Source organism: Eupeodes corollae, chromosome 1 (assembly GCF_945859685.1).
Source record: "Eupeodes corollae chromosome 1, idEupCoro1.1, whole genome shotgun sequence".
Lineage (NCBI taxonomy): Eukaryota > Metazoa > Arthropoda > Insecta > Diptera > Syrphidae > Eupeodes > Eupeodes corollae.
The window spans coordinates 160,383,629-160,400,059 of record NC_079147.1 but is presented as its reverse complement, the minus strand read 5'-3'; the positions used below and the strand labels follow the sequence as shown (position 1 = coordinate 160,400,059).

The following is a 16,431-nucleotide window of genomic DNA, read 5'->3' as shown; positions in this document are numbered from 1 at the left end:
CTGCAAAAACATTAAATTGTGCTTTGAAGAAATCATGTTCGATATTTCTGTATCGCTGTAATTCATTGTCATTGGTGGTTCGGTTACTTTTTCATTCGACCAGTATATTAATTCGTAGTTATTAGATGCATCTATATGTAGCTTAGGAAGTTGAAACTCACGAACTTCATTGCCGTTTCTAAGTTGTCTTGCCTTTATTAATCTTCGGAGAGCTAGCTCTCTTATGTGTGATTGGTCATCTTGCAACATATTTTATGGGTGTACGAAGAATGAATTTCTTTGTATAATTCTTATAACGATGTTCTTAAGGTCATCCCGCAAGTACAATGATCTTTTTAGCATGTTGTAAATGTGAAGCGGACCATTTTTACATGATGGCTTTGTTTTTATGTCAAACCACGTTGGAGCGTAGACTTTCACAATAAATATGACAAGTTCTTTGAGGTTGTCTGGAGAATTTTCTGTGCCAACATAAAATCGAAGAATCCTGTTTGCACAAGTTAGCCATCGGGAATGTGTCCTTGCTAGCTAAAGCGGGCAAAATTGAACCTCTAGAAATAGCTAAGCATATTTGATGCAAATATTTTTGATCTGTGCTTAAGAAGTCAGCATCCACATCCGTAAGTGCTGCAGTTACTGCTTCAAAATTTACTACTTGAAGCTTAGACACTTTTCAGGCATTTTCCCAATGCTTCTAGAAAAACTATTAGGGCCGCTGGTGGTTCCATCGAGACTTGCAAACATATGACGAAGCGGTAGCTCATTTGCTGTAATAAGCACACAAACCATTGTAAAGGACGACCAAAATGTTTTTCTAACAATGCAATGGCTCCGGTTTTATGTCCTGTATTTACAGCAGTGCCATCACAACCAATTGCTACCAAAGACGTACGAAGTACAAAATTTGTTTTTAGAAAGTATCTGGCTCCGATATAAGTGATATATGTTCTTCAGTAGCAGTCTTTCGATGTAAAATGTTGTCAGTCTTAGCGATGAATAATGTTTTGTCCTTACGGACGTCAAAATAAAGTGAGGATATTATAGTTTTTCTTAAACCTGCAGCTTCAGATTGTAAACCTACACGGGCTTTTTGACGCTGTTGTCGTAATTTTCTCCGATCTATCTAGAAGTGCTACTGGTTGGAGTATCGGCCGTAGTTTTTAAAAATTCTTGATATTTTCGTTCCCTAAGATCTTTACGATGCAAAGACTTGGTTGCCACCTGATCAACAGATCCAATATACATTTTACGAGCATTTCGTTGATCTTTTAAGAAGGGTTCTTCTCCAATGGGTATTTTTGTCTCAGATTTACACAATCCTTTTGAAATACATTTGCAACTTTTGCAGAGAATCTTCATAAAACTCCTGCTTTTTTGTTTCACTGCGTAGTTTCTTCGTACTTTTATACTTATTATAATACGAAATCAACCTTGCAACAACTTGTTGATGACTGATGGTAGGAAATGATGCTTTATTCCATATACTTTCGACGTCATTGGAAACTATTTCACTTACTTCCTTGATTGAATTGTCTTTTCCATTATGCAATGCAATTAAATCGTTTCTAATCCACAAATAATGTTTAATTATATCACAATAAGTTGGCAACAAATTATTATTCAGTTTTTGTGGATCACCCAAAAGAGGGCAACGCGTATTTTTACGAGTCTTAGGCAAGTCATCTGCGCCACCTGAAGATAAAGATTTTTTTGCATAAATGATGTCCTAATAAAGGGTCACCAGTTAACAATACAGGAACAAAAAAAAAATGATTTTTTTGTTATTGCCATTTTCGCTCCATCCTAATATTTATATTATTTCATACAATATTCGAAAAAACTTCAAAAGTTGTTAGATATCACCTGTCTTACAAAAATCTAAAAGAAACGCTGAGCCATATTTGCTAAAATAGTTTTCAACAGTAAATGGCAAAACGGTTTGAAAGTTAGTTTGGTCTTGCAACGCATCGGTCGTTTAAACGATTCTATTATATGAAGTTTTTGAAACATAATATATAAAACATACAGAAAATAATGTTAAAATCGAATGTATTTTCATAACTTGAGCAAATAATTAAAATTTGAACTTGGATTCGAAATCAGCATTAAAAATTAAGTCAAAAACTGTTAAAGTATTAAATTCAAGTTTTTCTCGAACCTTTATATAGATTCAAACAAAGATTCATAACTAATGAGAATTTCCAGAAATTAAGTAAGATACTAAAATGCTTTTTTTTTTTTTAAACTATCATACAATTTATTATTATATTTTATTTTAACTTAGGCTTTAAAAAAATCGTTTTTGGTTGTTTTAAGCACTTTTAAAAACCTAATGTGATAGAAAAATTTAAAGGCAAGATTCGAATTCGGGACATCTTAATCCTTCCAGTGTAATCACAATCTTATTTTCACCTTGACGTAATTTATCCTCAAGGATAGTAGAGAAAATAATAAGTTCGAAAAGAAAATGTTTTTTTTGAAAATGTGATTTATGAATATTCACCTTATTCGGAAATCCATAGGTTTACTATGCACATCTAAAGTATCTACACTTTCTTAGATTTTTAAGAATTTAAAATATTGCATTGTCTTTTCTGTCAAAAATAAAAAAAAATTGTAATGCATGTGTTCAGATTAGAATAGCTCAAATTAAGTGTTTCCTTAAGCTTTTAAAAAGAAACAAGTTTATTATATTGAATTCAGTTGTATATAATTATATGTTGTTTGTTTTGTAAAAGACCTATTAATAAGATTCAATTTACATTATCTTTTCCAGTCAAACACTTCCAGAGGTCAATCACCTTATCCCCCAACGCATGGGCAAAATTCAGGTTCCTATCCAAGTTCACCCCAACAACAGCCAGGTGGACCTCCTCCTCCACCACCCCAGACAACGGCGCAGGGCTCTGGTACATCTCAATATTCACCATACCCGCAGCGATATCCCACACCTCCAGGCCCGGCGACAGGACCAAATCACAGGACTGCCTATTCAACGCATCAGGTAATTACAAACAATTTTAATTCTACACACTTTGTACCTAAATATTATGTGCTCATTATTATGTATATACATAAGTATATTGCATAATTAATGTGTTTGTTAAGATAATATATCTATGCACTCTTATATAATATTGCACCTTCATATATATAACTACATTGTCTATTAAATATCTATTCCCTGCAATATAATATCACACCAAAATTGAATATCAAACAATCCACTCACAGACCAAAGTATGTACTTAGATATATATGTATTTAGTACATTATATTATAACGGTAGTATCTAGAATTGTAATGACATGACATTCGCTGATTAAGTGCGATTCAGTTTCCTATAATTAACATTGAGAAACATCTTAACTATAACAATTTTAAGAACACACAAAAAAAACAGCAAACATTATTGAAATGAGCAACTGTTTTGACATATTGGTTTTATTGATTATTTAAAATAAATAGTCAAAAAGGTGCAACCTCATTAAAATGAGTAACTTTTAGAATAGCACCAGAGATAAGATAAGAAATCAATACAAACTTTAAAAAACAAATGCTTTATCCATTTTCCAGGAAGTTGTATCGGATCGTAAAATCTCAACTTAATCTACAATTTATAACTAAATTTGGTTTCAATACTCTGAACAACAAATTGAATATGTGATAAGTTTTCGCTGACACATCTAGAGTTCTGATTCCATTAAAAGGATATTAAAATCCATCATTTTTATAGTCTTAAGGCATTTTCGAGAACGTTTTTAAGTGATGAAATGATTTACTTGCAAAAATATGTTCTTTTTTAGAGTCTTATACGAGCTACTTATATTTCTTGCCTAATAATACAAAAAAAAAGAATTACGATTAAAATTGGTTTTAATGTTTTTCAAAACATTCTCCAAGAAGGACAACACACTTTTGAATGCGTTTGAACCAATTTTTGTAGAATTTTTTTCACTCCGATTGAGGTACTTCCGAAACATAGTTTTTGAATGCATCAACGGCTTTTTAAGGGCATTTTTTTTAATGTGCGGGAATAAAAAGAAGTCATTGGGAACCAAATCAGGAGTGTAACGCAGATGACCAATTAATTCGATGTTTTGGCGGGTTAAAAACTCCTTTGTTTGAGCCGATGTGTGAGAGCTTACATTGTCATGATGAAGAATGATTCGCCTCTTCTTCAGCTTTTTTCGAATTTCTCCGATGACTTCTGTCAAAAAAATGGTTGTATATCATTTAGAATTGAGCGACTTGCCTTACTCTAACGCTACTGTCGCCACATGACCGGTAATGCCGAAGAAACAGGCAACCATTTGCTTCGATGTGCTTCTTCCGCGAACAACTTTTGTTGGATTTGGCTCATTTTGGAAGATCCATACAGTCGATTGCTGTTTTGTGTCGGGCTCATACCCATAGATCCATGATTCATCACCTGTGTAGATATTATACACAGCCTTTCATACACCTGTACCATATTTTTTCACCATTTCCTTGCACCAATCGACACGAGGCTTTTGAGTATTTGTCAGATTTTGCGGGATCTAACGCGAACAAGCCTTTTTCACGGCCAAATGTTCATGTTATATCTTATTGATGCTATTCATACTAAAGCCCAAAGCTGCCTCTATCTTACGATATGTAACAAGTCGATCTTGCATAAAGCACAGCATCGATATTTTGTGGCACAACAATCGATTTTGGACGACCTTTACGGAATTCATCCTGGAGCGAACGACGACCATGATTGAATTCGTTATACCAGTTTTTTACAGTGCTATAGGATGGTGCTTTATCGCTGTAGAAAGAATTAAGTTCATTGCTGCACTCTTGTCTTGATAATCCATGTCGAAAGTTATGAAAAATAATCGCACGAAAATGTTCCATTTTTGCCCGAGATGAATTTTTCAAGTTACTGTCAATAACAGAAATCGGTTCTGTTTGACAGCTCGAAACGAAAAATAATAGGACATTTACATTTTACATGTGTCAATTTTCATTATTCAATTATTATGGTATTACAATATTTTGAATTTTTTTTGACCAACTTGACGTCCCAGTTAATCCCAACTATGCCCAAATGCATTTAGGTCGAAGGACTGTGCAGGTCTTTAGAGTACTTTTGGACAATAATATAACAACCACGACCTTGCTGTATAAGATGTATGCTTAGGGTCATTGTCTTGATAGAACACAAAATTGTCTTGCATTCCCAACTTGCTGCCTAACACTAGCACAAAATTTTGCTTTGAATTGTTACCGTAGCTCTTTTGGTTCATTTTACCTTCCACAAAGTGTAAGTTTCCAACATCAGAACTCGACATACATCCCCATACCATGACCGACCCACCGCCATTCTTCACAGTTGCCCGTGTATGTTAGTGGGACAATTCGTCACTTGTTTTTTTTTTTACCTTATTTCAGAACGAAGAATGTTCCTTAGCAATTGAAAGCCTTTAACTTATAAATGCCTTCTTTCGAATTGCACCACCATTCAAATCGTGTTTTCCTTCACCTTCAGAGATTCCGAGAATTAAAAAGCATGTTCCTGACTTCAAGAACAACTAGCTTTTCCTCGTATGTAGAGACGAAATAAGTTGACTTTGACTTGTTTTGATTTTTGTTTACATTTTTATATTTTTTTATTTTAATTAAACTTTTATTGTAAAAATCAGTATTAATGGTTTCTATTTAATAATTTTCTACACTCTCCATACATTTTCAGAGAGAAATTGTACTTCCAAAATTATTTCTTTGTATGTCCTATTAGTCGTGGACGGTCAGTGTTTTCTTAAGCTTAAAAGTGAAAAGAGTTTGTTATATTTAATTTAATTTTGAATTAATATCTTATTTTTAAAAGACCATAATATAGTACATTTATGTACATTTAGATTAAGTACCTCAAAGCTCATTTCAGGCTGTAAATTTAAATATAGGCTTACATTAAATGCAAATCAGATCGAAACTAAAAATAAAGCTATTAAACTCAACTAAATGTCACGAAAAAATTATCTTCCTTTTTAATGATAACTTTCCAATAAGTTCTGACGTTTGATGTTTTGAGATTACTTCATCTCAAATAGCTGAGAATACTTCATTTTTTTTTAAACCATACTAGATATAATGTTAGCACTTATCTTTTAATTTTCAAATTAATTTTTAAACATAACATTTTATTCAGGTGGCCGCCACATAAACCTAGTTTTGACCTGACACGAGGTGATATTATTCAACCTAGTGTTTGCCTTCTTCATAGCGTCTTGCATTAGCAATAGTTTAAATGTAGCAATTGGTATGATAGCTTTAGTTAAACGTGGTAGAATAGGTTGTACTGTACTACTTCTGGCGAGTTCACCTGCCTTAAAATTTCCTTGAATGTCTACGACCCGCAAACTAGCTCTCACTGGGATTCTTACAAAGAAAAAGAATCCCTAAGAATCTACAAGAAGGCACTAAGGAAATCTAAGCGATCCTTCTGTGGCACAATAGAAGAAACTTCTGAAGCCTCTAGGTTACGGAAAATTCTTTCAACTAGTCCAGCGATGCCAAGCTGCTTGAAAAATGCAGACGGCTCCTGGACAAATTCAAGAAATGAATTGCTGAACTTACTATTGGACACTCACTTTCCTGGTAGTTCTCTTACCGAAACTTGAAACAATTATATACGTTCAAGTTCAAACACAACATATTAACAAGGTTTGATCACAAGGGATAAGTTACAATGGGCTTTAAACAGCTTCAAACCATTTAAATCTGCGGGACCAGATAGAATAATACCAGCCGAATTACAAAAGACTTCTGACATAATTGCAGCAATCCTTGAGGCAATTTTTACCAGCTGTCTTTACCTGGTCCATGTTCCCTCGACATGGAGAGAAGTTAAAGTTGTTTTTATACCCAAAGCAGGTAAATGCTCACAAGTCAATCCTAAAGATCTACCACCAACATATAAGTCTATCATCATTCCTTCTTAAAACCTTGTAAATATTGATTGATATCCATTTAAGGGCAAGTATTCATACAAGACTTCTGTCTTCGTCTCAACATGCCTATTGCAAAAGGTGAATCGGTAGAAACAGTTAAACACCTTAGTACGCACCGTCGAATATTCCCTCCATCGTAAAGAGTTCACTATGGTTGCTTTCCTTGACATCGAATGTGCCTTTAACAACGTGGACACATCTGCAATCACATCTGCACTAACATCTCTGAGTAGAGAGTTCGCTTCGGAAGTTGATTCATTTAATGCTGACTTGCAGAATAATCAACTCAAAACTGGGCAACTCTTCTGACAGACGATTCGTTAGTAGAGGGACACTGCAAGGTGGTGTTCTATCCCCTCTCCTCTGAAACCTAGTCTTGAATGAATTCCTAAGTAGTATGGAGGCGGAGGGCTTCAGAGTGATAGCCTATGCTGACGACGTTGCTATAGCAGTGTCAGGAAAGCATCTTAACACCTTAAAAGAACTCTTACAAAAAGCCTTAGACAGACTAATGCTTAGGACTGATCGGTGTGGACTGAGTGTTAACCCACACAAAACCGATCTGGTCTTATTTTCGAGGAGATACAAAATTCCATTTGTCAACCCTCCCTATATTAAAGGAATCCAATTAAAATTCTCAGACGAGGCTAAACACCTGGATCTTGTCTTAGACAAAAAAACTAAATTGAAAACGCAACGTACAGGAAAGAGTCAAAAAAGCTACTGTAGCTCTCATTTCTAGCAAAAAAGCTATTGGTAATAAATGGGATTTACAACCTAGAATCACGCATTGGCTATACACATCGGTAATCAGACCGATTTTAACGTACGGTGTGGCAGTATGGTGGACTGCTTTAGAGAAAGGTATAAACAGGGATAAGCTAAATAAAGTCAGCTTGCCTATATATAAGCGGATCGCTTCTCATGACCCGGTTTGCGGCACTGGACACCTTGCTCTACAAAACACCTCTTGACATATTTAGCAAACAAATAGATGCAAGCTCTGCTCTCTGGACTCTGTCTCTACAAACTCTATAACAGTCATTAACTGTCGATCATCTTTAATGAAGATGGCACAACAGTTTAATATTCACCTTTGCTGGGTGCCGGGCCATATATACATTCCAGGTAACTGCAAGGGAGATGAACTCGCCAGGTACAGTACAGCCCATCCTACCACGTTTGGCAAGTACTGCCATACCAATCGCTACTTGTAAACTGCTGCTAATGCAAGACGCTGAGGAGGGCAGGCACCTGGTGGAACATCACCACGTGTGAGGTCAAGAAAAACATCTGGCTAACACTGGATTTAAAACGTTCTAGGTGCTTACTCTCTCTAAGCAGATCGAATATAAGCTCGATAATAGGTGTCAAAACTGAACACTGTCTAATAGGAAAGCACGGCACGCGATTAGCTTATTCTCAAATGACTTTTGCAGAAGCTGTATGGACGAGGAAGAGGAAGAAACGGTTCTTCATCTTCTCTGCACATGCCCTGCTCTGGCTCAAAAACGCAAGAATTAACTAATAGAATTCTACTTTAACGATCTAAATCATATCGGTATAATCAGCCTCTCACGTTTCGTAAGGGACTCAAGCTGGTTCCATTGAGCTTAATTTTGTCAGTTCTGATTTTGTTATAATATTTCTTTCCTAATTTTGAAGGTTTTTGACAAATCTAAATTTCAAAAGTTATTAATTTTGTTTTTGATATCCTTCGGTGTTTGTATATGCGATATGTGATAATTATAATACATAAAAAAACACATTTCAACCCATTCAGTGACAAAAAAACTCAATTTTTTAAATATTAAATTATGTAAATAATTAATTGTGCTCTTCTGCGACTGTCTGTTGCAAAAACTAAAATCAGCCTATTACAAAACGTTGGTTCTTAAACTAACCAAACCACCAATTTTTTTTTTTATAATTATATATTTTCTAGCCCGCCTAGGAGTTTTTTTTTTTCATTTTAGATATTTTCTATGTCCGCAATGCGTAAAAATGACACATGTGTGTGAGATATAAAAGAACATACCTACTAAAAAAATAAATAATAAAATTGCATCCTTGCTCTATCTCTGTCTCTCTGCCCTTCCTGCCTGATATTATCTTCACCAACGAATCCTTATTTTTTAATTACACATTTTTGTTCGGAGTCGAACATAAGTAAAATATATACATATATCGATAAAAGTAAAAAAAAACTGCGCGCGTTTAACCAAACACCACCGCACCTTACTCATTCTCTCACAATCACCTATCATCAATCAAAATTTCAAAAACATGTACATTTTGCAAAAAAAAAAACACCAACATACTGTGCACACTGAAACTAATTCTTTGTTTTTTTATTTTTATATTTCAGTATCCAGAACCAAATCGACCTTGGCCAGGTGGATCCTCGCCTGCTGCGAGTCCCGGTCCTGGTGGTCATCCACATCCTCCAGCATCTCCTCATCAACCACAACACGGTGGGCCACCTCCCAATAGTCCTGGTCATGCTGCTCCAAGCCCATCTCCCCAGCCATCGCAGGCATCTCCATCACCCCATCAGGTAATTAATTTTTAACGAATTTTAATTTATCGACCGTAAGGAGCACAGAAACAACAGCAACAACAAAAAAAGCTCTATATTTACGATGATTTGGTTGCACATGACGTCGTCGTCGTCGACATCGACGTCGGTGATATATGCTATGAATTTGCTGTGCAGTGTTTTTTGTTGTGAGTGAAATGATTATACTAAAATACCAGTGCAATGCACCTTTAGTGCTGCCAAAATACAGTTCTCTTCAAAGGAAGTGTATGGATTTTCTAAAAAAAAAAAAAAAAAACAAATTGAAAATGTTTTTATCTTCAAAAATTTGTATATGCATTAAATGGGACGTGTTTTATGTGATCAGTAAGAATAAGTTTTATAATTTTAAGTAGTTGCACTTTTCTACAAGAAAGAGTCAACAAAGCTACAGTAAGCTCCCTTTTTTTGAAAAAAGACTATTGGTTATAAATGGGGCTTACCCTGAATTACTTATTGGTTACACACATGGGCAATCAGACCGATTTTAATGTACGGTGTGGCACTATATTGGATTGCTTTAAAAAAAGCAAAAGTTCAGCGTTCAGCTTGGGAATGTTAATCGGATCGCTTCTGGATACCCCACTCTAGCTCAAACCCCTTGCTATTTTTAGCAAACAAATAGCTGCAAGATCTGCTATTTGCCTTAAACCTTAGTCGCAATGGGTTTACAACAACATTGGACACTCCGTAATTCGTAAGTACTTGAACCAATTCCAAAGCACACAGATTTGTATACCTTCCAGATCTTTCTAGGAGGCAATGGAATTTCCTGGAAGACGAGTCAATCGATTTGTAAACCGATGGATCAGAAAAAAAATGAAAGGGTTGGTGGAGGTGTATACTATGCCAATCATTATAGCGTGTTCCAGGAGGAGCTTTTGGCTATAAAGGAAGTCCTGTTCAAGTCCTGGGTTCAAGATAACGTGATATCAACTTCTGATATCTGTATTTTCTCAGATAGTCAGGCCGATATCAAATTTTTTGGACTGTGCAAATAATAGTCCATAGCTGTCGATCATCCCTAATGGATATGGCACAGCAGTTTAACCTTTGCTGGGTGCCGGACCATAAAGACATTCCAGGAAATTATAAGGCAGATGAACTCGCCAGCAATGGTACAGTACAACCCATTCTATCACGTTTAGCTAATGCTGGCATATCAATTGATACATGCAAAGTATTGCTAATGCCAGAAGCTATGAAGAAGGCAAACGTCAGGTGGGATTACATCTGGCCTACACTAAATTTAAAGCGATCAAGGTATATGGATCAGGATGAGAAGAAAACAATTCTTCACCTCCCCGCAAGAATTAACTAGGAGATTTCTTCTATAACAATCTAAATGATCTCAATCATATTAACAAAATCATCATTACACGTTTTGTAAGTGACTCAAACTGTTTCCATTGAGCTTAGAAGAAAGCCTCAAGATCCATGTGGTATTTAAGTGGCCTAAGTGTATCCTACTAAACAGCCGACTATATCATTACAAATCTACATGGATTACACAGAGTTCTGGATTCAATCCTTGCCTGATTCTTGTCATGAAAAGTTCTCAGTTTCGGTGTGAAAACTCCCCTGACATTACTTGTAACTAGGCACTGGTTCTGAATTCCTGCATAGTCGATAAGCACCATTTAATTAAAACTTATCAAAACCATATGCTTTTGGGTCGAAATAAGTTTTTTGATGAATGGAATACAGAATATGTGATATTTTATCAAAATTCTAAAGACTTATGTAAATGAAAGGTAAAGAATTTCATTAATGAGCAGAATGCTTAGAACAAAAAAGGAAAAAAAATATTAAAGGTATACTTAATAGTGTGGCATAAGTTGTAAATGAATGTACATAAATGAAAAACATAATTAAGTGATATACAGCAGCAGAGTTTTGATTTCACGGTGATTGAAATCTAGAAGCCAACTTTTTATTCTATTTATGAAATTAGTTAGAGATCTAATAAACCGAAAGTTCATAGGTAGACAATTGATCAATTTAAATGATACAACGGAGAAAAAGTTTCTGAAATGTGTAGTTCGAAATGATCGTGCGAGAACAGAATTAACCGAATTGCTACGCAAATACCTTATGCCAAAAATTGGACTGTGACAAAACACCTCTCAAGTGTGGTTTCCCAATGTCGTAAACAGAACCATAGAATGAGCCAAACGATTTGCTCTGAGTATTTTTCTTATAGCGCACTTTTGTAAAACAAGGATTGGTTGGAGAATTGCATCGTAAGCACCCCCTCCCCCAACAACTCAAGTCAAACTGAAATCTTGATTACTGTCACAGAAATTTCTGAGTCGAAAAAAACTACGAATACAATAACGTAAATATTTGTTTAGATTTGAAACATGTTCGAGCCATCTCATATTATTATTAATAGTTATACCTTCTCAACAAGTTTTGCCTAAGACAGTTGTTGGCATGAAAATAAATTTCGCCACCAAATCTTTCCGCACTAATATGGCTGAAGAACATTATTTTGTTTTCTTGCTCACAAAAAATTTGTGTTCAGAAAACCAAATTCGAAGAATTTGAACATCGCGATTCATTTCAGCACTAATGTTTAAAGCACTATCTGAACTGTAAGCAATGGAAAGATCATCAGCAAATGCTGTAACCTTACCTTTAAACAGTTGATTAAAAAGAGAGTTAATGTACATTAGGAATAATATAGGCCCCACGACTGAACCTTGGGGCACACCTTGATTTATAATCTTTGAGTTACTAAGTATATCTCCGACTTTAACTTTTTGATTTCTATCCTTTAGGTAAGACTTAAACCAATCATAATTAAACCCCGTTAACTTACGCAATATAATTTCTAATAGGACTCTATGGTTTACCATGTCAAACGCCTTGGTTATGTCCACAAAGAGGTCAGCACAGAGTTTTTTTTTGTCATCCAACGCCTTATATATGAAAGAACAGAATTCTAAAAGGGCATCTTCAGTAGAAAGCCCCTCTCTAAACCCAAAATGAGCTGGACTTAAAAACTGTATTATTGTTAGGTAACCCATTACCCTACACTTAATTGTTTTTTTCAAAAATTTTAGAAATTCCTGACAATAGCGAAATAGGTCTATAATTATTCTTTTCGGATTTACTACCCTTTTTTGAAAAAGAGTATTACATAAGCATACTTTAATTTGTCAGGAAAATTACCAGTGAGAACACTCAAGTTAAAAATGTGTGCTAGGTTAGGTTAGGTTAAAGTGGCTGTTGGTTGGGAAGTCCAACACACTTAGACCAAAGTATGGTCCGTTGTGATACAACATCGATCAGTTGATCAGCTTAACTCGTCGAACCAAATGAAGCGTAGGAGAAAAATAATGTCAGAATTTTTTACATCGCTGGTATCATTGAAGTAGTAGTCTTCCAGGTGGATTCTACGTCTTTGTGATAAGGCAGGACATGTGCACAGAAGATGAGAGATTGTCTCCCCCTCCTCCTCGTCCATGCAACTCCTACAAAAATCATTTGCATGGGCTCCAAGTCGAATAGCATGCCTTCCTATTAAACAGTGACCAGTCAGGACACCTATAAAGTAGTTAATGTGCAATCACTCAGAGACATTAATTGTTTTGAGCGCCTGGCGCTAAAATTAGGCGAAATAAGTTTTGTCGCTAAACAGGTGGTGGTGTTTTTCCACGTGAAGTTTGTTTTCTCTATTGTATCTTGCTTTAGTATGAGCTTACATGTAGCTAAGGGGATACCTAGCATAGTGAACCAGCAGAGGTAAAGTTGTTCCGCTTTTTGCAAGTTCGTCAGCTTTGCCATTTCCTGGAATGTCTAAGGCCCGGCACCCAGAGAAGGTGAATGTTGAACTGTAAGAGATGATCGACAATTTAGGGCTGACAAATGTGTGCTAGTATATCTACAATATTTAGTGCTATTTTTTTAAGTATAATATTTGAGATACCATCACAACCGCAGGAATAGGAGTTATCCAACGAATTTATAATTTTATAAAATTCAAGGCCAGAAATCTGTTCAAAGAAAAAACTTATATTACTTACACTGTCTGCCATTAGTTGAGCCCTTGTACAATGCCTACAATGTTTGAGATACTCATTCTCATGGGATATTTGACCAACCGTAGAAAAGAAATCATTGATTACATTCGACATAATTGTAGTATCATCAATAACAACACTTTCATTTCTAAGAATTATAGATTTAGGAGAACTTTGAGACTTGCCATCAATGATACTACTTATTGCTTTCCATTCTTTTCTAAAGTAATAGTATCTTTCTCTAGCCAACTGTTTCACTTTATATTTTGAAACGTCTTTTAAGTTGATGATTAAGTGGATGTTACTACAATTTTTCCTAATTGATTTTTTAATCTAATTTTCTTTAGTAAATTGCGATCAATCCATGGCTTGAGCCTTACTTCAGACTGTCAGTACAAAATTTAGGCTAAACTTTCATTAGTGACAAAAATAGATCATACGCTATAGAAGCATGAACTTCTTCATAGATTTCTTTCCAATTTTCAAAACGTAATGCATTGTTAAGTAAATCAAATCTAATTATAGTAACACAAGTTGACAAATTATACTTCCCAGTGTTTTGGGTTATTAGTTTTTCGATCAAGATACCTGTCATGCAATGATCGGTTATGTCGAGATTAAGGTTAATTCCAGCAAACTGGTCTAAAGAAATGTTTGTAAAACGACCAAGAACATGGTCAAGAGCAAGACAGGAGTTGGAGATTGGTCTTGTGATTCCATTTCTAAAGTTCTAGTTCTGATAACTTATTTGTTCTTTGAAAATAACTAAAACTAACAATCAGTTTTGCATAATGGCAACCCTGTTTCCTTTCAAAAAAAAAATATATAGCACTGTTTAAGCTGACGGCACTGCAAATATCATTTCAGAGATTATAATCTATATCAGTCAGTACTGGACAACGTCGAACGGGAGAGAGTAGGTGGTTGTTGGTTTATTCAGACAAAAACCTTCAAACTGGAATCATCCTCGTCCTAGTGCCAAAGCGGCAATGGAAAAAAAAATAATTTTTTGCCATACTTAGTGTCCAGTAAAGTCGAACAATTTACTATACTAAAACATTCGTCTACCTAACCCCCCATCCCTCCTCCCTCCATGGTTCTAGTAGTTTTTTGTTGTTGTGTACGTCGTCATCCTCATCAGTTGTGTTGATTTCGTAGAGGTGGTAGTGCTTTATGCAGATATACACTTTTTTTTCGTATCCTTGCATTTTCGTCCCTGGCGTACGTAAAATTGAGCATGGCCAAAACGGTTTTACAGTCCCATACTGAACCATCTGATCGATCGCGGGAGGGAGGATACAAAGAAGAGAAGGTATTATGGTACGTCCTTTTTCTGCTGCTACTGCTGGATGCATGTTTTATTCCGGTAAATTCCCCTGATGATTTGTAGGTTCACAGAGTCAATTGCTGATTGCAGTCCAACTTCTGCCTCCTCTCCTGTCACATCATATCTACTTTTGTCCAGTTTGTACATATGTATATATATATATATGTATTTTTTTTGGGATATTCGGGTTGGTCTTTCCTCTTTTTTTTTTTAAATACTTATTGAGCTGGAGTATGTACATGTGTAGAATATACATACATACATTAAGCACAACACAACTTATTGTTGAAATTAATTAATTTTTTGTTTCTCCCAACGCAACGCACGGATGTGCTGCTGAATGTTTGGTGGCATTCAACACAACACACATGCCTGTGTCTCTGGTTGTTTACTGCGTATAAAAGATTCGCATTAAAATAATGACTGAACTTAAATTAATCCATGGATGGCAATGGCAAATATTGTGCGTTCGTTTAGGATGACGACACACGGACACGATGCGGGAATACCCAGCAGATTGGGTGTCATTCCCAGTGTGTTGTTTTGCATCTACATAAATGTGCATTTCAAAAAAATGTTGATGGAAATTTTACATTTCTTTTATTCTCGCCCACTGCATAATATTGCATAAGAGGTGTTTTATTTTTTAGTTTGTTAATTTTCAAAAAAAAAAGGACACAATGGAAAATGCGTGTCGAAGAGAATGATGTTTACGAATTGCTAAGTAAATAAAATATACATAATTATGTATTTGTGTGTATATTATATAAAGTTCTTCTGCACTAATTTTAATTGAGCACAAACAACATCAGTAATAATTTCAGGGGGTAAGGAAAGGATTCGACATTGACTAATTAAAAATTTAAATCAATATTAATTCAGAATTGCAAACCAAAAAAAAAAAAAGATCACCATAATCCTTTGGGGTTTTTATATCATTTTAAGCTGCATAGCAGGACACATACATTTGAACAAAAGACCAAACTAAGGTGGTTGAACCGAATTAGAGGTGAATACATTAGAAATAAACATTTTCAAAGTTAAGTACGATAATTTAAAGTAAACAACGGCGAATTTCTTGAGACAGTTCTAGTCCCTAAGACTTACTTACTTACTTAAGGTGGCGCTACAGTCCGGGGCGGACCTGGGCCTCAACCAACATGCGTCTCCAGCCAGCTCGGTCCCTAGCTAGCTGTCTCCAGTTTCGCACGACAAGTTGGTTGGGGTCTTCACCCACCTGAGTGCGCCACGTGAGTCGCGGTCTTCCTCTACTGCGCCGTCCTTCGGGATTGGATTCGGAGACCTTTCGGGCTGGAGCGTTACATGACCCAGGCTTCTAAGCCGTTTGACTTTAATTCTGATAACTAAGTCAGTTTCGCTGTACAGCCGGTACAGTTCATCGTTATATCTTCTCCTCAATTCTCCATCTATGCGTACGGGACCAAAAATCACCCGAAGAATTTGTCTCTCGAAGCATCCTAGAACGTTCTCATCTTTCTTTGACAGGGTCCAGGCGTC

General features: G+C 35.6%; 1 protein-coding gene across 5 annotated transcripts in view; it reads left to right on the top strand.

Annotated features, from left to right (window-relative positions):
• LOC129940673 (trithorax group protein osa) overlaps positions 1-16,431 on the top strand; it is a 128,611-nt gene that overhangs the window by 51,378 nt on the left and 60,802 nt on the right. For all 5 annotated transcript variants that reach the window (XM_056049077.1, XM_056049078.1, XM_056049080.1 and 2 more), the window contains exons 3-4: positions 2,777-3,004; positions 9,349-9,537. In XM_056049077.1, coding sequence (XP_055905052.1) covers positions 2,777-3,004; positions 9,349-9,537 — 417 coding nt within the window. The remainder of the gene's footprint in view (positions 1-2,776; positions 3,005-9,348; positions 9,538-16,431) is intronic.